The 23717-nt window shown below is 39.2% G+C and overlaps 1 protein-coding gene across 1 annotated transcript in view; it reads right to left on the bottom strand.

The window, feature by feature from the left end:
- Positions 1-212: 212 nt before the first annotated feature.
- The window catches only part of LOC108793348 (protocadherin-15-like), a 311837-nt gene continuing 288332 nt past the window's right edge, over positions 213-23717 (bottom strand). The window contains exons 6-8 of the mRNA XM_018564263.1: positions 19833-19988; positions 1607-1729; positions 213-239 (exon numbers count right to left, since the gene is read on the bottom strand). Coding sequence (XP_018419765.1) covers positions 213-239; positions 1607-1729; positions 19833-19988 — 306 coding nt within the window. The remainder of the gene's footprint in view (positions 240-1606; positions 1730-19832; positions 19989-23717) is intronic.

The following is a 23717-nucleotide window of genomic DNA, read 5'->3' as shown; positions in this document are numbered from 1 at the left end:
CCTCCCGATGAGGGCCTACAAAAGATCACTGGTGGTACCACTACTGAATGCCGCGAAGACTCTGATTCCATTATATTGGAATCAAACTAACACTCCAACTATAAGCGAATGGCATAGTAGAGTAGAATACTACAGACTGATGGAAGAATTAACGTCTATCCGGAGAGGCAACTATAAAAAATATGAATCCACCTTGCTACCGTGGATTGCCTTTAAAAGATCATCCAGAATTCTATAGGCTATGGGAGAAAACCGTCAACATGAAGAAAATATACTATTAGGAAAACAAATGAAGAAGCGGTAGACTTCTACAGTGAGAGGGGCATAGGAAATAGTAAAATTTAGCGCCATAGGAAACGTTAAGAACCTTACAAAGAAAATCGGAAGGCCCTCCCCCTTCAAATCCCCCTTCCATATTTCTCCTTCTTCCCTTTCCCTACTTTCTCCCCCTTTTCTTTTTTTTTTTTCTCTTCTTCCTTTTTCTTTTTATTTATTTTTTTTCTTTTTAGTGCATACTTTCCTTTTATATTTTGGTAACACTTACTGTATGAAGCATGTGACGGACAGTACCACTCCGCAGGCCGGCAAAACGTCTGGACGGGAGTGAATCCTGCCCGCCTACACTTAATGCTGGAATTCAACTGTTAAAATGTACTTTGATGTAAAACGAATAGATGTTAAAGTTACCTTGTTTATTTTGAAATAATAAAAATTGAATTATTTAAAAAAATAATTTCATTGTATATCAATAGATTGCTAGTTTGCTATATTTATGTTTCTTCGCTATATACCAATGCATTTCTGTTCTTGTGTTTAGTTTGAACTCAAGTGCCTTAACTGTCCAGATTAAATACTTGTTAATGTGGACGCTTACATAGCAAGTCATATCTCAAGATATAAATTTAGGCAACAAACTATACAATCTAATATGCAGTTACTAGCAAAGGCCTAGCTGACAGACCTAAATGGAGTTTAAAGAGTGTGATGAAACTGTTAAAATGTACTTTGATGTAAAACGAATAGATGTTAAAGTTACCTTGTTTATTTTGAAATAATAAAAATTGAATTATTTAAAAAAATAATTTCATTGTATATCAATAGATTGCTAGTTTGCTATATTTATGTTTCTTCGCTATATACCAATGCATTTCTGTTCTTGTGTTTAGTTTGAACTCAAGTGCCTTAACTGTCCAGATTAAATACTTGTTAATGTGGACGCTTACATAGCAAGTCATATCTCAAGATATAAATTTAGGCAACAAACTATACAATCTAATATGCAGTTACTAGCAAAGGCCTAGCTGACAGACCTAAACGGAGTTTAAAGAGAGTGATGAAATTGTAAGCATTGGAGGAAACTCCTATTATCTATAGAAACATTTGATAGTATGTGCTGCAATGATTTAGGTTGATTATTTGTGTAAAATTGCATGACTGAGACTATACCTGATGTCTTTAATAGATAAAAGCCTTACAGATTGGCATCCTCAGGTAATAAATAATATCCTTGAGAAAGAGGATTTAATATCCTTGAAACACTTTGCTTCCACTGCCTTCCACCCTTGCACAACCCCACACCACCAGGGTCCTTTGCTCTCCCCCTCACATGGTTCACACACAGGATCTCCTGGTAGCGAGTTTCCCCCTCTGCACAGCACCTTCCAGCTGCCACTCTGCCAGACCAGTAAGCGTGCAGCTCCCTCCTCATCTTTCCACCGGCATCTTTCAGCTGTTGAAAGATCACGCTGTGAGGCGGCTCCAGCTTTCTCCAGCACCTTTTAGCTGCCGCTCTGCTAGGCTGTTCAGCGTGAGGCTCTATTCTCCTTACAAAAGTCCATCCAACTACCGTCCTGCCTCAAAAAAACACCAAATGACCACCTGCTTCACCCAGCACAATCCAGCTGCCACTCTGCACTGGCAAACAGCACACCTGAGAGAACACCACCACTGCTGCATCCTACAGGTTTTGGGACCCCCACACACACAGTATCACCACATCACCTGAAAGGCACATTTTACTGCATACTTATGTGAGGATACTTTCCCATATTTTATTTAATATATATCAACAATGTCACATGATTAGCGCCCTGATCATCTCTCTTGTGCTTACAGAGCTGCTGATTTGTATGACCAATCACCCAAACTGACCAAGGATTCGACAAGAAAAGTCCATTTTACTGTGTAGTTTACTAACTTCCACACTGTCACAAATGCCCCTTTTGTCATTTTATCTCCTTGCCGTCAGTGATTGCACTAGGTTGGTCTTTTTTTTCCTAGCACCACACAGGACACCTTGACCTGTCTCCCAAGAGCTACACACTTACAAATAGTGCTGCCACCTCCCCCAATCTGACACTGAGATCACACATATTAAGTGCGCTACATACACACCAATTTCTGTTTCACTAGAGAAGAGAATTTGGCACCATAGGCTTCTAAAAGAGAATAGCCAAGGTTGAAAATTGGCCTTTGATGGGTGTATAGGTGCATCACAACCAAGCTGCCAAAGCCAGTTACTGAGAAGCTTAAAGGAACAACAGTCCTTGAGGCACTAGAGTGAACCAGTTAGGAAGCACCCTTAGAGAGTCTTGAAGCAGATAGACAATGTCTAAGTATCAGCTTCTTCTGATCCAGTTCAGAGTCACCCGGATCACCAGAACACCCTCCATCGCAATCCTGTGTAGTAGATGAGGAAGAATTTGTACTGGAGAAAAGGTGTATATCAGATTAAATTGATTCCAAGGAGTCATCAGTGGCTCCACCACAAAGACCTGAGGATTCCTCGTCCTGGCCATGAACCTGTCCACCTTGTTGAAATGCAATGCCAAGAGATCCACAACTTGCATTCCACACCAGTGACATATCCTTTGAAACATGTCAGGGTTGAGAGACCATTTCCCCGCATTCAGGTGCATACAACTGAGAAAATCAACTTGCCAATTATTAACTATGCCAGGCATATGGAGCAGGCCAGAACTTACCTTTTGATTGATATTTGCCATCACCGTGGCATTGTCTAAGTTGGCTTGTTCACCTTTAGAGAGATGGGTGAGTCGCCCTCAGTTCTAGGATGTTAATGGAGGAAGCCTGGATTCCCTTACTGACCAAGTCCCTTGGACTGTTTCCATCCTAAAATCTCCTCCCCAGCTCAATAGGTTGACATCCATCTTAACTATCTCCCAGATCATCAAGATAAAGAACTCCCTGATCAGCCACCAGGTTAGAGAGTTCTTGATTTAAACAGACAGGCAGGTGATGTGATTCAGAACTTGGGGCAACTTGTCCCATGCAGAATGTTAAGCTGAAGGGGCCTGAAGTGGAACTGGGCAAACATCACCATCTTGAAGGAGACCACCATTAAACCCAGGAGTGAACTGGTCAGAACCTTTTCCCGGGGTAGACATACCTGGGCCTGGGCCATGTCCAAGACTAAGCTTAGGTACTAAAAGTGGTGGGTCAGATCACACACTGATTTTTGTAGATTGAGACTCCACCCAAAGTTCTGAAGTGTCTGGATATTTTGTTGGACATTGAGGGCCTGGGTGGAGCACTCCTTGAAAATGTGTGTAGCATTTTTGTCATCAATACATCATACTTTCAGTACACTAGATCATTTTGAGTAGGTATGTTCAGATACCATACTTGGTACAGGTACAAGTGCTGATTCTTTTACCGCTCCTTTGAAAGACTAGAAAGACTAGACTAGAGAAGAACTCAAAAAGGCAGCTGTCATTTTTAAGGAGCATTGGCTTTGGGGATCCTGAGATTTGTGCATCCTTTTTTGGTTATTTATGGTATATATACCATATGTAACCATATATACAATATATATATATATATATACATACATACAGATAGATATAGTTTTATAACCGCTGCAACCCTGGTAGTTCTTGTGAAAATGCAGAAAATTGGAAAATACATTGGTACAGATACTGGTATCTGGTCATCCCTAATGTTTAGTGATAAATATTTGTTTGCAAGATATTCTTATAGAAAAATAAGGTTTACAGTGCTTTGTGTCTAAATAATTTAAACTTTTAAATATAAGGGGTTCTAGATAAGACCTAGATAAGATACAGTTGAACTTGTATTTCCTAGTTTAAGCTTTTTTGTCCTTTGTAACATAACATTTTAAAGCACCTATCTATAACTTATTTGCTGGATACATATTTAGCTATCATAACTAAGGAAGGACACCATAAACCAACAACTCTCTGAGGGTGACAAAAGGGCAGAAATATCCTAGAATGGAAATAAAGGAATGTTCATAGAAGTTTACATTCCAGCAAATTTGAGTAATCTACAACAACATAACCAATTTCATATTTTACGGTACAGGCCAAACCAAAGTTTACTTTGCTTTTAATAATGTTCTAGACTCAAACTTTGGACGTAAAAGTATATCTTATTATCTTGCCACTTTAATTTTTAAGGTCAGGCAGCAAGTAAATTTATTCAATAGGCTGATACAGCTAAAGTGTAAGCAGACAACTAAATACACAGCTGGGATATCTAGGCATGAACTGTCTTACCTACCAAATAATTCTCTATTCTGCTTCCATTTTCTACATTTCAGCATCCCTGTCAGACAAGATAACCAGGTTCTCACATACATTTTATTCTGCAGTTGAAGCTATACAGGACAAGGACTGCACCAGCCTATTCATGTACAATGAAGGAACAGCCTGAAATACATTGACCATGTCAAGTGTGTGCTCTTTTGGCCAGCTCCCTGTAAACTGAGCTAAGTAGTGGCTCAGCGCTCGATTGAGCTGCTCGGCCCTGATCGGGAGCTGTACGGGCTATTGTGAATAGCCCGTACAGCACCCCCTCGGTTTTCCTGAACCGAAGGGGTCCTGGGGCCGAAGCCAGCCGAAGGATCGGCCGAAGCTACGGCCAGATCCTTCAGCAGCTTTGTGAATAGACCCCTGAGTTAAATTGGAGGTATTTTCTCTACACGTGTTCATTAATTCTGTAAAAAAAGAATGTCATTAAACATAAGTCTGAAAACCTACATAAATCACCTATACTATATCTTTACATAATTGAGTCATAATAATGAGGTGATTCCAAAGGTCCATACTAACAGGCCTTAAATGGATGAGAAGAGTTAGATATTCTGAGAACATAAGGTGACAGGTTAGCTGAAGGTGTCACACAGTGGGATGGGCCAAGTGTACATAAAGTCATGGTCAAAAATATTGGCACCCCTGCATTTTTGTCAGATAATGCACCACTTTGTGCAGAAAAGTTTTGCAATTACAAATGTGTATTCCTTTTGTTTGTATTAGTATGGAGAAAAAAAGCCAAATCTGACAAACTCCATGCAAAACTCCAAAGATGGACTGAACAAAATTATTGGCACCCTCAATTAATATTTGGTAGCACAGCCCTTGGAAAAAATAACTGAAATCAATGGCTTCCTGTAACCATCAATAAGTTTCTTACACCTCTCTACAGGAATTTTGGACCACCCTTCTTTCGCCAACTGCTCCAGGTCTCTCAGATTGGAAGGGTTCCCTTTCCCAACTGCTGCTTTGAGATCCCTCCACAGGTGCTCTATGGGATTTATATCTGGACTCATTGCTGGCAAGTCCAGTATTCTCCAGCACTTTGTCTGAAACCCATTTCTGGGTGCTTTTTGACATGTGCTTTGGGTCATTGTCCTGCTGTAAGACCCATAACCTCTGACGGAGACCCAACTTTCCAACACTGGGCCCTACATTGCACCCCAGAATTATTTTGTAGTCTTCAGATTTCATAATGCCATGCATACAGTCAAGACATCCAGTGCCTGAAGCAGCAAAGCAACCCCAAAACACCAGTGAACCTCCACCATGTTTGACTGTAGGGACTGTATTTTTTCTTTAAAGGCCTCATTTCTTTTTCTGAAAACAGCAGAATGAAGGGCTTTACCAAAAAGCTGTAATTTTGTTTTGTCTATCCACAGCACATTCTCCCAAAAGGATTTTGGCTTCCTCGGGTAAGTTTTGGCAAACTCCAATCTGGCTTTTTTCCTGTTTCTATGGCAGCAGTGGAGGCGTCCTGGATGTCCAACCATAGTGTCCCTTTTCATTCAGATGGCAACGTATAGTGCGAGCTGATACAGTTGTACCTTGTGCCTGAAGGTCAGCTTGAATTTGTCTGGAAGTTGATCGAGGGTCTTTATCCACCATCCAAACAATCCTTTGTTGCAATTAGCAACAGTGCCATGGGCCTTTAATTGTCTTGACAATGTTGCGCACAGTGGACACAGGAACATTAAGATCTCTAGAGATGGACTTGTAACCTTGAGATTCTCCATGCTTTTCCACAAAAAATTGGAATGCAATTATTTCTTGCAATTTGGAGAAGGTGTCAATCATTTTGTCTAGTCCATTTTTGGAGTTTTGCATGGAATGTGTCAAATTTGGCTTTTTTTTCCTCCACTTTTTTGTGTCATACCAATGCAAGGAAAAGAAATAAACTTTATAATGCCTAAACATTTGTAATTGCATACATTTTATGAGTGAAGTGGTGCATTATCTGACAGAAATGCAGGGGTACCAATATTTTTCGCCATGACTGTAGATATTTGTTATGCCTTTATTAAGTTTTTTTGGAAGTAAACAAAGAATAAATGCTTTCATAAATGATTTTAATAGAGTTAACTCTTAAATAATCTTGTATAATTATTTTACAGAATGATTAGTGTGAAAGGCATTCGATGTCATTAAAGTGTGATTTTCCTCTAGATATTTCATAGAGAAAGAAGTTTTGAAGTAATCCTGTATGCGTGCCACTCCGTTGGAATAGAAGTGAGACAGAAATTGTATGAGATGTCTGATTCTGTTGGTAAATTTCCATAACAAACTTATGATGGTAATTATCATCTTTCCAAAAGAGAACAGCTGTTTTAAAAAAAATCAACTGTTTATACACATTACAAGCGCATTACCTCTAAGCTATAAAAAGGAAAACCTGCATTTAAAACAGCACAACCCTTTTGTCAAAAATAAAAAAAAAATTTCTGTATTGATAAAAGGTTTACTAGCAAGCATTTAAACTAGAAGCTAATACATTTAAAATGTGATATAACACACAACCAATAGTCTTTAATATGATAGGGTGTAATAGTTTATATCTAAATCATTTTTAATACATTAAAAGGCAGCTGTACTCTACAGTCTTAGCAGTTTGTGGCTTATATTGCTGCACTACCACATCAGCCCTGCAGAGAAAGTGTATGAAATGCCATTCCAAACCACATGAGGACAGAGAGACAGTTCATATATGCAGAGATATTTCCCCTTGTGCTAGGATCTTTTTCATTACATCTCAAGAATAGATATTGCTGAACTTTTAGGAATGGAATTTTACATACAAAATACTGCAAAAATGGATAATAAAACATACAAGCAGTGTCAAGGCAATAAAACCTTTAGTGAATTAAAATGTTCTCCTTAAAAAAGGAAAATAGTGTGCTGAGCGAAATACTCCTTTATTAATTTAACCCCAATCATTGATACTGGCCATGCTGTAATACACCCTACATAGCACGTTAGGAATTGATTATTATAGATAAAATGATACCTGCTAATTTTCCCCCACAAAAAATAATAGCAGAGTGGGCAGATCATTGAAATTACTAAATCTGGCTTCAACAGATTCAATCTGCTTATTTGTAGCCAAGGACATATAATGTTTTACAAAGCAGACACATGGGTTGATTTACTAAACGTAAATAGACTGTTTGTGAGTGAATTTGCACTTGGAAAGGTTAACCTACCTTGCTTAGTGAATGAGGTAAACCTCTGCTGACTACCATCATTCAATCACGTACAAGCAAAAATAGTTTTTTTTTTATTTTACGATTACAAGATTGTGTTCTTTGCAAAGTGATTCTTCACCACATTCGCTAAGCTAAGAGAAACATCCCTTGCAAAGTGAACAACCTGTTTTAGTAAATCAACCCCACTGTTTCAAGTCTGTATTTTTTTCAAATCTGATTTAATTGCATATAGGACATCCTGAAAGTCATAGAAGGGGCCCACACTCCTGAAACCAAATGGAGTTTTATCGAAGCCAGTGATACAACACAATTAATTGTATTCTTAAAAACATAATTTTATTTGATTACATTTAAGAACCATACATAAAATATGTTTAATAAAAAGTATTGCTGCTTGGAGAAATACATAGATAGCCTCCATAGAACACACCCTCACATGATTTAAGATCTGTTTGCATTTAAATATGATCATCAAAATTGCTATCCATAACATGATTACTTATTGTCTCCTGAGGGTGGTTTACTCTTTCTACAAAAGAGTAGAAAGGAAAGAAAAGGGGAGGTCTAAAGTTTTTTGAGAGGGGACAGTTAAACAACTGTTACATTCTATGGTTATTTCACCTAACATAGTAATAGTCGTCTTAGTGAAACATACCAATTCAAAAGCAACACACAAAGTGTGTATTTGAGGAGGAGTGGCAGGCCCCAGAACTTGCACGTTGGGTCAGATCGCCAACCTGAACAGGTAACCCCAATGATGGGAGGACCTATGAGGATTGACACATGATATATATCTTATCCAATATATGCATAGATAATTAGTGCTATATATGTAAATGAACACACAGTGAGTGGTCTGGAGATTGATACATACCAGTTATATATGCAGATGCATACCAAGTCCTGGAAAACAGGCAATCTTCTGTCCAATAGAGTCCATAGGGAAGGAGCCCCAACCCATCCCATCTCTGTCATAAAGTCAACAAATTAAACTCAAATATACAGCCTAGTGGGGAGGAATTAAGGGCAGGATTGCCCAACCAAAATACAGACGGCCAAGTAGGAAGCACAATGGGGGGGACATAGCCAACCCATGCAAACAGGGCATACTCTAGGCTGTATATTTGTGTTTGGTTGGTTGGTCCCATGATAGAGCTGGAAAGAGGCAGGGTTCCTTCCCTACAAACTCCACTGGACGAAAGCTAGGCATATGAAAGAGTAAACCACCCTCAGGAGACAATAAGTAATCATGTTATGTGACCTATAATAGCAATTGTGATGATCATTTTAAATGCAAACAGATCTATAATCATGTGAGGGTGGATTCTATGGAGGCTATGTATTTCTCCTTCATCAAGCAACAATACTTTTTATGAGCAATATTTTAGGTATGGTTTAAAAAATAAAATAATGTTTTTAAGAATACAATTCACAGTGTTGTGTTACTGGCTCCGACAAAACTCCACTGGTTCTATTTTTTACTTTCCAATCTTTCCATGATTTCTTACGTAGACTGATTCCACTGATATCATTTTCTGACATTAGTGATAGCAGTTGAGTATCATTTTCTGATGTTAGTGAGTGTGAGCCTTGTATATTGATACAAGTCACAGTAGGCAGTTTAAACTAATAAACAGAAAATAATGTAATTTATTGCTTAAAATGTTAAACCAAATGGAAATTAGGCTGTTATTTGGTATAGTAAGCATTCATTTGAGATAAAATGTAGTCCTAACTAGAAAGGAGCTTTGGGTTTGGGTTGAACATGAGTTCGACCAAAACCCAAGTCATTTGCAGTTTGAGAAAATGGCAAACTAATGCAAATGTTCACGCCTATAGCAACCAACCCCATCTCTATACAGGTGAAACTCGAATAATTAGAATATCGTGCAAAAGTAATTGCAGTAAGTGCTGCAAAAGGGGCCCAAACCAAGTACTGAGTACATATGCATGCTTGTACTTTTCAGAGGTCCGATATTGTTCGATGTACAATCCTTGTTTTATTGATTGCATGAAATAATCTACTTTTTGAGGTTGTGGATTTGGGGTTCTTGGGGTTTTCATGAGCTGTAAGCCATAATCATCACAATTATGACAAATCACGGCTTGAATTATATTGCTTTGCATGTAATGAGTCTATCTCATATATTAGTATCACCTTTTAAGTTGCATTAGTGAAATAAATGAACTTTGCACGATATTCTAATTATTCGAGTTTCACCTGTAGATAGGAACAGGTGACAGACTATTTGCTGGGGGAGCTAGTTTCCATCATCCTACACAGTGCTGCTGAAAAGTGCTATATTTATAGTAAGTGTGTGGTGGTAACATTTGGAGTGGATAGGGATAGATCACAGTGTGTGCCGGGAGAGATTATTTTTCCATCCTATACAGTGTTGATTAAAAGTGCCATAATTACACTTAGTGTGTGCTGGGGAGATTTGGAGTAGCTAGGGATGGATAAGGTGGCCAGCTTCGGCTTTCAGCACGGCTCAGCGCTCGATTGAGCTGCTCGGCCCTGATCGGGAGCTGTACGGGCTATTGTGAATAGCCCGTACAGCACCCCCTCGGTTTTCCTGAACCGAAGGGGTCCTGGGGCCGAAGCCAGCCGAAGGATCGGCCGAAGCTACGGCCAGATCCTTCAGCAGCTTTGTGAATAGACCCCTGAGTTAAATTGGAGGTATTTTCTCTACACGTGTTCATTAATTCTGTAAAAAAAGAATGTCATTAAACATAAGTCTGAAAACCTACATAAATCACCTATACTATATCTTTACATAATTGAGTCATAATAATGAGGTGATTCCAAAGGTCCATACTAACAGGCCTTAAATGGATGAGAAGAGTTAGATATTCTGAGAACATAAGGTGACAGGTTAGCTGAAGGTGTCACACAGTGGGATGGGCCAAGTGTACATAAAGTCATGGTCAAAAATATTGGCACCCCTGCATTTTTGTCAGATAATGCACCACTTTGTGCAGAAAAGTTTTGCAATTACAAATGTGTATTCCTTTTGTTTGTATTAGTATGGAGAAAAAAAGCCAAATCTGACAAACTCCATGCAAAACTCCAAAGATGGACTGAACAAAATTATTGGCACCCTCAATTAATATTTGGTAGCACAGCCCTTGGAAAAAATAACTGAAATCAATGGCTTCCTGTAACCATCAATAAGTTTCTTACACCTCTCTACAGGAATTTTGGACCACCCTTCTTTCGCCAACTGCTCCAGGTCTCTCAGATTGGAAGGGTTCCCTTTCCCAACTGCTGCTTTGAGATCCCTCCACAGGTGCTCTATGGGATTTATATCTGGACTCATTGCTGGCAAGTCCAGTATTCTCCAGCACTTTGTCTGAAACCCATTTCTGGGTGCTTTTTGACATGTGCTTTGGGTCATTGTCCTGCTGTAAGACCCATAACCTCTGACGGAGACCCAACTTTCCAACACTGGGCCCTACATTGCACCCCAGAATTATTTTGTAGTCTTCAGATTTCATAATGCCATGCATACAGTCAAGACATCCAGTGCCTGAAGCAGCAAAGCAACCCCAAAACACCAGTGAACCTCCACCATGTTTGACTGTAGGGACTGTATTTTTTCTTTAAAGGCCTCATTTCTTTTTCTGAAAACAGCAGAATGAAGGGCTTTACCAAAAAGCTGTAATTTTGTTTTGTCTATCCACAGCACATTCTCCCAAAAGGATTTTGGCTTCCTCGGGTAAGTTTTGGCAAACTCCAATCTGGCTTTTTTCCTGTTTCTATGGCAGCAGTGGAGGCGTCCTGGATGTCCAACCATAGTGTCCCTTTTCATTCAGATGGCAACGTATAGTGCGAGCTGATACAGTTGTACCTTGTGCCTGAAGGTCAGCTTGAATTTGTCTGGAAGTTGATCGAGGGTCTTTATCCACCATCCAAACAATCCTTTGTTGCAATTAGCAACAGTGCCATGGGCCTTTAATTGTCTTGACAATGTTGCGCACAGTGGACACAGGAACATTAAGATCTCTAGAGATGGACTTGTAACCTTGAGATTCTCCATGCTTTTCCACAAAAAATTGGAATGCAATTATTTCTTGCAATTTGGAGAAGGTGTCAATCATTTTGTCTAGTCCATTTTTGGAGTTTTGCATGGAATGTGTCAAATTTGGCTTTTTTTTCCTCCACTTTTTTGTGTCATACCAATGCAAGGAAAAGAAATAAACTTTATAATGCCTAAACATTTGTAATTGCATACATTTTATGAGTGAAGTGGTGCATTATCTGACAGAAATGCAGGGGTACCAATATTTTTCGCCATGACTGTAGATATTTGTTATGCCTTTATTAAGTTTTTTTGGAAGTAAACAAAGAATAAATGCTTTCATAAATGATTTTAATAGAGTTAACTCTTAAATAATCTTGTATAATTATTTTACAGAATGATTAGTGTGAAAGGCATTCGATGTCATTAAAGTGTGATTTTCCTCTAGATATTTCATAGAGAAAGAAGTTTTGAAGTAATCCTGTATGCGTGCCACTCCGTTGGAATAGAAGTGAGACAGAAATTGTATGAGATGTCTGATTCTGTTGGTAAATTTCCATAACAAACTTATGATGGTAATTATCATCTTTCCAAAAGAGAACAGCTGTTTTAAAAAAAATCAACTGTTTATACACATTACAAGCGCATTACCTCTAAGCTATAAAAAGGAAAACCTGCATTTAAAACAGCACAACCCTTTTGTCAAAAATAAAAAAAAAATTTCTGTATTGATAAAAGGTTTACTAGCAAGCATTTAAACTAGAAGCTAATACATTTAAAATGTGATATAACACACAACCAATAGTCTTTAATATGATAGGGTGTAATAGTTTATATCTAAATCATTTTTAATACATTAAAAGGCAGCTGTACTCTACAGTCTTAGCAGTTTGTGGCTTATATTGCTGCACTACCACATCAGCCCTGCAGAGAAAGTGTATGAAATGCCATTCCAAACCACATGAGGACAGAGAGACAGTTCATATATGCAGAGATATTTCCCCTTGTGCTAGGATCTTTTTCATTACATCTCAAGAATAGATATTGCTGAACTTTTAGGAATGGAATTTTACATACAAAATACTGCAAAAATGGATAATAAAACATACAAGCAGTGTCAAGGCAATAAAACCTTTAGTGAATTAAAATGTTCTCCTTAAAAAAGGAAAATAGTGTGCTGAGCGAAATACTCCTTTATTAATTTAACCCCAATCATTGATACTGGCCATGCTGTAATACACCCTACATAGCACGTTAGGAATTGATTATTATAGATAAAATGATACCTGCTAATTTTCCCCCACAAAAAATAATAGCAGAGTGGGCAGATCATTGAAATTACTAAATCTGGCTTCAACAGATTCAATCTGCTTATTTGTAGCCAAGGACATATAATGTTTTACAAAGCAGACACATGGGTTGATTTACTAAACGTAAATAGACTGTTTGTGAGTGAATTTGCACTTGGAAAGGTTAACCTACCTTGCTTAGTGAATGAGGTAAACCTCTGCTGACTACCATCATTCAATCACGTACAAGCAAAAATAGTTTTTTTTTTATTTTACGATTACAAGATTGTGTTCTTTGCAAAGTGATTCTTCACCACATTCGCTAAGCTAAGAGAAACATCCCTTGCAAAGTGAACAACCTGTTTTAGTAAATCAACCCCACTGTTTCAAGTCTGTATTTTTTTCAAATCTGATTTAATTGCATATAGGACATCCTGAAAGTCATAGAAGGGGCCCACACTCCTGAAACCAAATGGAGTTTTATCGAAGCCAGTGATACAACACAATTAATTGTATTCTTAAAAACATAATTTTATTTGATTACATTTAAGAACCATACATAAAATATGTTTAATAAAAAGTATTGCTGCTTGGAGAAATACATAGATAGCCTCCATAGAACACACCCTCACATGATTTAAGATCTGTTTGCATTTAAATATGATCATCAAAATTGCTATCCATAACATGATTACTTATTGTCTCCTGAGGGTGGTTTACTCTTTCTACAAAAGAGTAGAAAGGAAAGAAAAGGGGAGGTCTAAAGTTTTTTGAGAGGGGACAGTTAAACAACTGTTACATTCTATGGTTATTTCACCTAACATAGTAATAGTCGTCTTAGTGAAACATACCAATTCAAAAGCAACACACAAAGTGTGTATTTGAGGAGGAGTGGCAGGCCCCAGAACTTGCACGTTGGGTCAGATCGCCAACCTGAACAGGTAACCCCAATGATGGGAGGACCTATGAGGATTGACACATGATATATATCTTATCCAATATATGCATAGATAATTAGTGCTATATATGTAAATGAACACACAGTGAGTGGTCTGGAGATTGATACATACCAGTTATATATGCAGATGCATACCAAGTCCTGGAAAACAGGCAATCTTCTGTCCAATAGAGTCCATAGGGAAGGAGCCCCAACCCATCCCATCTCTGTCATAAAGTCAACAAATTAAACTCAAATATACAGCCTAGTGGGGAGGAATTAAGGGCAGGATTGCCCAACCAAAATACAGACGGCCAAGTAGGAAGCACAATGGGGGGGACATAGCCAACCCATGCAAACAGGGCATACTCTAGGCTGTATATTTGTGTTTGGTTGGTTGGTCCCATGATAGAGCTGGAAAGAGGCAGGGTTCCTTCCCTACAAACTCCACTGGACGAAAGCTAGGCATATGAAAGAGTAAACCACCCTCAGGAGACAATAAGTAATCATGTTATGTGACCTATAATAGCAATTGTGATGATCATTTTAAATGCAAACAGATCTATAATCATGTGAGGGTGGATTCTATGGAGGCTATGTATTTCTCCTTCATCAAGCAACAATACTTTTTATGAGCAATATTTTAGGTATGGTTTAAAAAATAAAATAATGTTTTTAAGAATACAATTCACAGTGTTGTGTTACTGGCTCCGACAAAACTCCACTGGTTCTATTTTTTACTTTCCAATCTTTCCATGATTTCTTACGTAGACTGATTCCACTGATATCATTTTCTGACATTAGTGATAGCAGTTGAGTATCATTTTCTGATGTTAGTGAGTGTGAGCCTTGTATATTGATACAAGTCACAGTAGGCAGTTTAAACTAATAAACAGAAAATAATGTAATTTATTGCTTAAAATGTTAAACCAAATGGAAATTAGGCTGTTATTTGGTATAGTAAGCATTCATTTGAGATAAAATGTAGTCCTAACTAGAAAGGAGCTTTGGGTTTGGGTTGAACATGAGTTCGACCAAAACCCAAGTCATTTGCAGTTTGAGAAAATGGCAAACTAATGCAAATGTTCACGCCTATAGCAACCAACCCCATCTCTATACAGGTGAAACTCGAATAATTAGAATATCGTGCAAAAGTAATTGCAGTAAGTGCTGCAAAAGGGGCCCAAACCAAGTACTGAGTACATATGCATGCTTGTACTTTTCAGAGGTCCGATATTGTTCGATGTACAATCCTTGTTTTATTGATTGCATGAAATAATCTACTTTTTGAGGTTGTGGATTTGGGGTTCTTGGGGTTTTCATGAGCTGTAAGCCATAATCATCACAATTATGACAAATCACGGCTTGAATTATATTGCTTTGCATGTAATGAGTCTATCTCATATATTAGTATCACCTTTTAAGTTGCATTAGTGAAATAAATGAACTTTGCACGATATTCTAATTATTCGAGTTTCACCTGTAGATAGGAACAGGTGACAGACTATTTGCTGGGGGAGCTAGTTTCCATCATCCTACACAGTGCTGCTGAAAAGTGCTATATTTATAGTAAGTGTGTGGTGGTAACATTTGGAGTGGATAGGGATAGATCACAGTGTGTGCCGGGAGAGATTATTTTTCCATCCTATACAGTGTTGATTAAAAGTGCCATAATTACACTTAGTGTGTGCTGGGGAGATTTGGAGTAGCTAGGGATGGATAAGGGAGAGCTAGTTTGCTCTATCCTATCCAGTGCTGAACAGTACAGTCAAATTTGGGGAAGGGCATGCAGCCTATGGGTGTATGATTGCATGCTTACCTAACCCTTCACTAACTTTTACATACTGTAAAACAAAAAACATTACTACCTCCACATACAGAACCAATGCTCCTGAATTTAAGCCTGCTTTTCCCTTTTTGGAATAAATCTAATGGCAGCTATGGCTAACAGGGGGACAAAATAAGTGGTGCTTTGGAGCACACCACTGTTGTGCACAAGTATGCAATGAGGTTCCACACACAAAGGGCAAATTTGCCTGTTTCACCAACATGTGTAAAAACAAAGATACCTTGAGGGAGGGTGGCCAGCCTTTTCCAATTAGGTAACCACCCTTCACCTATGCCTACAGGGTGGTGGAACCATCTACCATCAGGAAATGCAACAAAGAGCTTCTTTCCTGCACATCGTTTGTGCTTCCTCTTCGATGGATGAAGTAGATCCCTGTTTGATTTTCCACTGGTATCAATTGAAATGTCCCCCTTAAAGCTTAACATATTTCCTCCTGCTCCTCCTGACTGCCTGCACCACAGCCCTCCTTCTCACCACCAGAACCCCGAGACTCCTTTTCCTCTTGTTTTGCAAATCATCACCTCATTATTCAAGTGTTTCTGGGTGCTTCATCAAATGGTGACAAGATGTTGCATGTGCTCTAAATCAGAAGCTACTAATGTGGTAAAAAATACAGTTCCCTGGAGCCTGTTCTCATCCCACACTTGCACAGATATTCATTTGTTAGGTTGGTGATTGTGAGGATCCTCCACTATAAGGGAAAGCCGAGGAAAAGCAGTAAACATATCTGAGAAGCATAGGCTGTCAGCCAGTCTTGCAACAGGGAAGACACTACAGAACAAGTAAGAGGGTGTGGGGAGTAGAAACCACATTCGATCACACTGGAAGAGGTAAGACCTGGGAACTGGATCATTATCTCCCTGGAATGGACAAGACCTGGGAGCTGGTTCAGAACTTTCCAAAGTAGTAGGATGGTCCTATGTGAGAGTAAATTAATGTTATAGGTCAGTGGATAAGAGTCCAGAGGTCAGGGCTGGCTGTGGACTCAGATAGCCAGGGTACAAGCCAGATGTCAGGGTAGGTAGCAGAGATGGATAACCAGGAATAAGCCAGAGGTCAGGGCAGGCAACCGACATGGATAAACAGGAAACAAAGGAAGAGGTTAGTATGGACAGACAGGAATCGACGGACAAGGATTCAAGCTGGAAGCAAAAAGGCTTACTAGATGCTTGGCAGCTAGTTTAATGGAAGCATAGCCCAGGTAGGGATCTGGATGCTGAGCGAAGTTTAATTGTGCCAGACAGAGGAGAAAGACTGATTGGGGGTGGCCATGAGAGTCAAAGAACTGCCAAGATTGATGCAGTCATGACAGGAAAAACGCCATCTCTTGCGGTCAACACTCTGCTCTGTACTCAGAAGGTACTCTGATTGGGTGTGGCTGTGACACTCTGATATCACCTGGAAGGCCACACAGCCATGCACCATAGAAGCAGATCCAGCATTGAAACAAGGAGGGTAAGGACCACTGACACAACAGTTGCTGCTGCTGGAGCAGTTGTAGCATGGCCAATATTGAGTTTCAGCGTGTGAGTGTATCATATATCAGGCAGTAGGGAAGGCAACTTGTGTTTTGCCGCCACATTTCTTCCAGGTGAACACGTGCTGGGTATGACCAAATACAGTGGCCGCAAAATTTTCTTTCCTGCCACAGGACATGCTGAAAGCCAGCGTATCTAACCAAGAACCACTGCACCAGTTTTAGATCTTGGGTCAGGCAAGGCACGCGTTTGAACTTTTCCTGCTGAAAGGTGACCTACAGGTTGGTATTATTTTCGCACACAACCTTGCCTGAAACATGATGGCATGGGGTGAGCCACCTCTCAGTTTGCCCATGTGCAGCTACCAGAATATTTGGTTCACTGCGGCTTCTGTTCTCCAGGCATACCACCTGCAAAACAGTATGGCAGCACTTTGCCTTGGCTGTTTTATAGACTCCAGGGTGCTTGAGCGGGGACAGGTGGTTCTGAGGAATCACTGTATGAGGCCATTAAGGGAAAGGATGGAGAGGTGACTGCACTGTCACTATCACCAAGTAGAATTGCATGGGGCAGCACTTCTAGCTCCAGTTATGTGCCCCATTCTGCATCCTTTCCATCTGCCAGGAAATTTGGTGAGCCATGAATGAGGTGCAACAACCCTGTGAGGTCCAGCAACACAGACATTACCTTCCATATGCTGGTGGAGGGAAAAATGGTCACTGGGTACCTCCCACTTTGGTGCAGCACAGGCCATCTTCACCAAATTGAGTGGGAGGTGCTGTAAAGCCAGATGGTTTGCCAACAGGCAATGAGATGCTAAGCATTTTTTTTTTCTTCTGCTCTAGAAACTGTGGAAGACACACCGTTTTGCCGCGAGTTTCCATTGGTATTTCCGAGTGTGGATCAGGGTTAACAAAGCGGTAACCCCGAGCCACACTCGGGAATACAGCGTACAGGTCTTACCTTGTCCGCAATCCCCGCTGTGTCCTCCTGCGGCTGCCGACTTCCGGGTTCCGTCCCTTATGAGCGGCCGCATCGCAGGTGGGCGGAGCCGGCGTGAAGTTTAAAAGTGAAACTTTAAAAGAATATATTTTTTTTTTCAAAATAGAGAAAATAAAGGGGAAAAAAATCATACCGCCAGTGAAACGCACATTTTACAGAACAGAAAAATTTGCTAAAAAGGTGATAAAAACCTCGACAAAAAAAAATAGCTAAAAAACGAGCTGAAAAAATAAGCTCAGGTGTTAACCCAGCCTTAAGGTAAGACTCTGAAACTACTTGTGAAACTTCTCTCCGTATTGCTTAAGGCTGCAGATGCTGCAGGGGATGCAGAGTCATGTATTTACTCATGGTCTTGCTGCTGTAATTGCTGGTCAGCAATTTAAAAAAAATGACTTGCACATTAAAGTCTTTGGCTTTATTTCTTTAAGAGTACAATTTATGTAGCTTTTAGATCTGTTGTGGCTGCTATTTCAAACAGTCAATTAAGGCCTGTTACCATGGGATAAAAAGTCAGGTATCACATTCAAAATCATTTGAAAAAGCTATTTGTTTCAAGTTATAATGAAACAGATTGGTGTGTTGCTGATGCTGTATTTAAGCCAAGCAAAAGTATAATAGTAAAAAAATTATATTACACATGCAAAATATGTAAAGCCAAAATACAATGTCGCTGACACTTTAAGAAGTGTACTGCTCTATTGCTCCATATGTAGCTTAAAGGTAAGCATGGCTCCCAGGCATGTAATCGAAAGGATTGGGTTTTTTCCCAAGTTGTCCTTGAACTTACATAAAAAGTAGAACCCTTTTTTCCTTGCACTGGTAAATGTCCTCCATGGCAATGCTCAGCTCTCCATGCCCTTTGACAACCCCTTGCCTATATGTTTTGAAAATTGGCTTAATTGAATTTCAAGATTCACCTGCAGGAACCCCATGGGGGTTTAATGAGGTTTAAAATTCTCAATTTTGGGATTTTACAATGGTTTTGATAAATGGCCAACAAACTGACCCCAGGCTGATTTGCTGATTAACTATACTCATTTCAGTATTATAAATGAAATTATTGATTAATTGTCATTGGTTTATGTACTTTACTGTATTAAATAAACATTTGTTATTGAATAAGCCTTCTATGGGGTAATACAGAGTGGACCTAACAAACAACCCAAAATAATGTAATTGATACATACAGTATAAATTGTTTAAAAACAGTGGAAGAAAAGATATAGATAATTAGAAGATAAGATTTGGGGGGAAAGAATGGAGGTGCTTTTAGGTAGAAAATCCTTGGGTATCAAAAGTCCAGAATGCCCATATACTGTCAGTACAATCTGACTAGCATTTTAAAGCAATGCAATAAAATCCTACTTCTTTAAATGTAAGGTATCAGTGATAAAGTGCAGCAAATACAGTATTTCATATATAGCAAAGATTACGCATAATGAATGATACAATCTACACAACAGAATCAACTGTCTTACCTCATTGATGGTTGTGTAGTAACTCTTTTGCATAAAATTAGGTGAGTTGTCATTCCTGTCTCTTACAACTACTCGTACTACATGGATAATAACACTTCCATCTTTTAAATTCCTGCATTCTATTTTAACACCAAAGGTCTGAATAGACATAGGCGGCTGAAAAACAAATCAGAAGAGTAACATTAAATCTGGATTAGAATCAGGAACAGCATGTTTCCAGCATATAACTAAACATACACAGGAATAAGGAAGCATTCAGGTGAAATCAGGGGAAGTTAGATTCATGACTGCTTGTTGCTACCACCTGTTTTGTGCCAGTACAAGTACCATTATGGAGTTTTAATTAGCCAAGAAAATACTTCTGTATATGTAAAGTTGTTAAAATCTTGAAGACATTTGAGTAAGATTATTTAACACAGATTGCAGATTAATGCATACAGTGTTACTAAAGTGTATAAAAGGTTACAAATTGTGTTGCAGTGTGTAGTTTACAATTATAAATGTATATGGAAGCAGCTATACTTGCTTATTACATATGCAGACTTTCTTTTTTTTAGTTAGGGCTGCTGCAAAGGGTTGATGCCTTGCTGTTCTTTCTCTAAATGCAAGTCTACCAATAAATTCTGATCAACTTTAAGTTAAGGACTTTATATATATAGATAAGGGGATCAGGGAAGCTGAAAGAAAAACAGTTGGTAATATGAATGCTGGCATTGTTAATGTCCCCTTATGAAAATGCTAGGTGTCTAGCTGCCACCCTATTTTCATGTATTCACTAATCCCTCAGTCACTGATCCTAACCAAATATGAACATTAGGAGTTCTGACTTCTCTCTGATTCCACTTTCTGCATCCTATTCCAGGTCAGTGACTTCAGGTTTAATGTTGGCTTCACAATATATGTTGCAACAACACATAACTAAACACACAAACAAAATCCTATCTGATTTTTGGAGAGTTTGTCGGCAGCCCACTAAAAATTACTGAGCTGCCTCAATGCACAGTTACAGATAGGTTGGCAGGTAACAGGTATACGGTAGAATTAGACAGTCACTGGCCTGGATTATATGATCATAAGATATTACATTATGTCATGTTACATTATGTTGTGTCAAGAATTTTAGTATCCCCAGAGGCTTTTCTCCAATGAAAGGTTTATAATTAGGGATGAACTTCGGGTTTGGGTTGAATTCATGTACCCAGCCAGTTTAAGGTTTGGAGAAGGGACAAACAAATCCTAAATAAACATAATTAGGAAGTCTGTTATTTTGCACTGTAGCACTACCATAGTTACATGGCGGACCCTGGGTGTGGTGATTTGTTTCTCTAAAAATGTTTCCTTTCATTCCTCCCTGGAGATTATGGACCCAGAAGGCCGGTATCTGCTACTTAAAGGTTGCATCGAGGACCACCTCTTCACATTTACATCTTATTATGCCCCCAATACTGCCCAGGTTACCTTTTTATCATCCATGATAGCTGCTCTCTTGCCTCACTTAGAAGGCATGATAGTTTGTGCAGGAGGTTCCTACTTAGCTTTGGACCCTAGTTTAGATAAGACTTGTTCAGTGAAATGCAACACCAGGCACCCTCCAAAAGCTGGGACGATCTTAGCAAGAATTTTACGTTCTCATTCCCTAATAGATATATGGAGGGAATTAAATCCAGCAGCAAAAGACTATACCCATTACTCCCGTGCACACTTGACCTATGCTAGCATAGATCACATTTTTGTTTCCTCTTCATTGACTCCTGACTCCTTTAATTACTTCATCTAACATCAGGGATATTGCTTGGTCAGAACATCCCATGGTCACAATGTCTCTCTCTCATCTTAGGGACCCAGATAGGTATTTTTGCTGGAGATTAAATTAATCCCTGTTGAGTAACACCATGGTGAGCAGCGAGATACAATCTCATTTGGAAACCTACTTCTCCCTTAATGCCTGTCCAACTATGTCTCCAGGCATGGTGTGGGCTGCCAACAAGGTGACTTTATGTGGCTTCCTCATTGAAATTGCTACTAGACTTCTAAACTGCGAGCCTCTAAACATATGGCTGACCTTGATAGCAAACTGCAATATTTGACTCAAGCACATACACTTACCCCTTGCCCATCTCGTCTCCAAAAAATGTCCTTCGGGAAATTCATATTTTTTATCCAATCTTCATAGTGAACTCTCCCCGAACTCCACAGAACCGATAAAAGCATTTCTTGATAAACTCTCTATTCCCTCCTTAGCTAAAGCTCATAGACAAACCTTAAAGGAACCAATTTCTTTATCAGAAATAAAACTTGCTATTAAATTGGGAAAACCTGCTTTAGCTCCGGGCCCTGATGACTTTTCAGCTTCTTATTATAAAAAAAGTTTTGATAACCTGGCTCCTCATCTGGAAACTTTCTATGATTCAATACATTTAGGGGGCCTCCCTAGACTCGGACCTGAACAGAGCCTTCTTATGTGTTATTCCAAAGCCTTACAAAGACCCTGAAGTGGTTCTCTAATTACAGACCGATATCTTTAATAAACAACTACCTCAAATTCTCGACAAAAAAGTTGGCCAATAGGTTAAACGCTTTCCTACATGCTTATGTCCATCATGATCAGGTGGGGTTTATAACAGGTAGGCGAGGGCCAGATCAGGTCAGGAGGGCTGTTGATCTTATTTCTCCACTCCAATCGTCCTGGGATGGGGCTCCCTCCCAGACGGGGATGTTATCAAAAGCCTTTGAGAAATCCAGATATACCACATCTACCGGCTTACCTCCGTCCATATCTCTACTTACCCCCTCATAAAAAGATTTGCAAAAAGCATTTGACTTGGCTTCCTGGCAATACTTGTTTCCGCTGCTTTAACATTGAGGATTTGGTCCTTATTTTTTACATATATTAAGTGTACTCTATTCTTTGCCTACGACACGGATCCCAATGCAAGGGTACCTTTCAAAACCTCTCTCTATACACAAGGGTACCAGACAATGGGGTCCCCTTTCGATATTACTCTTCGCTATTGCAATCAAACCCCTTGCCATATTACTTCGGGATAGTCCTGTTATTTGGGGAGTTTGTTGTGGTTCCAGGTAACATAAATATGCCTTATTTACTTCATTACCCATAACTTCATTACCCAATTTAACTTCATTACCCAATATTTTAAATGTACTTGAAAAGTTTGCACTAGTTTCTGGTCTCCGAGTCATTGCTTCCAAATCTGTAGCACTTAATATCAATATTTCTCCTGACTTGGGTTCTCGTCTCATCAGTTCTTTTCCCTTTGAATGGCAGACTGATTCCCCTAAATACTTAGGAATCAAGCTCACATCTTATTTCTCTCACTTACATTTTGTTAATTATTCCCCATTATTTAAAATGCTTAGTGATGGTATGAACAGGGTATTGCAATTTATCTTGACTGGTTCGCAATAACACCATCAAAATTACTTTGTTCCCAAAAAGTCTATATTATTTTTGGGCCTTGCCAATTCCTGTTCAACTAATTTATCTCCTAAAATTCCAATCTTCCATTATTAAATGTATTTGGGCTAACAAGCGTCCTAGACTTCCCAAGTTGATTCCTTTTAAACCTAAAAGTTATGGGGGCCTTGGGGTTCCCAATTTACTATTTTACTATCGGACTGCACCGTTAACACAACTCCCCTTTATTTGTCTTTTCTGGAACTATCCCTCACTTGGTTTCTATGGTATCGTGCTTGCCCCCAGGTTTTTCTAATGATTTGCTAAAATGGATGTCACCTCAAAAGAGACCAGTAATTCTGGCTCCTACCCTGTCCCACTCATTGGCTCTGTGGGACAGGTTGCGAGAACATGGTGAATTAATCTCTCCCCATACCCATCTTGCTCCAGTCAGAATTATTTCATTTTAG

Source organism: Nanorana parkeri, unplaced genomic scaffold (genome assembly GCF_000935625.1).
Source record: "Nanorana parkeri isolate BGI_ZX_2015 unplaced genomic scaffold, ASM93562v1 scaffold741, whole genome shotgun sequence".
Taxonomy (NCBI): Eukaryota; Metazoa; Chordata; class Amphibia; order Anura; family Dicroglossidae; genus Nanorana; species Nanorana parkeri.
This window is presented reverse-complemented; position numbering and strand designations above follow the sequence as displayed.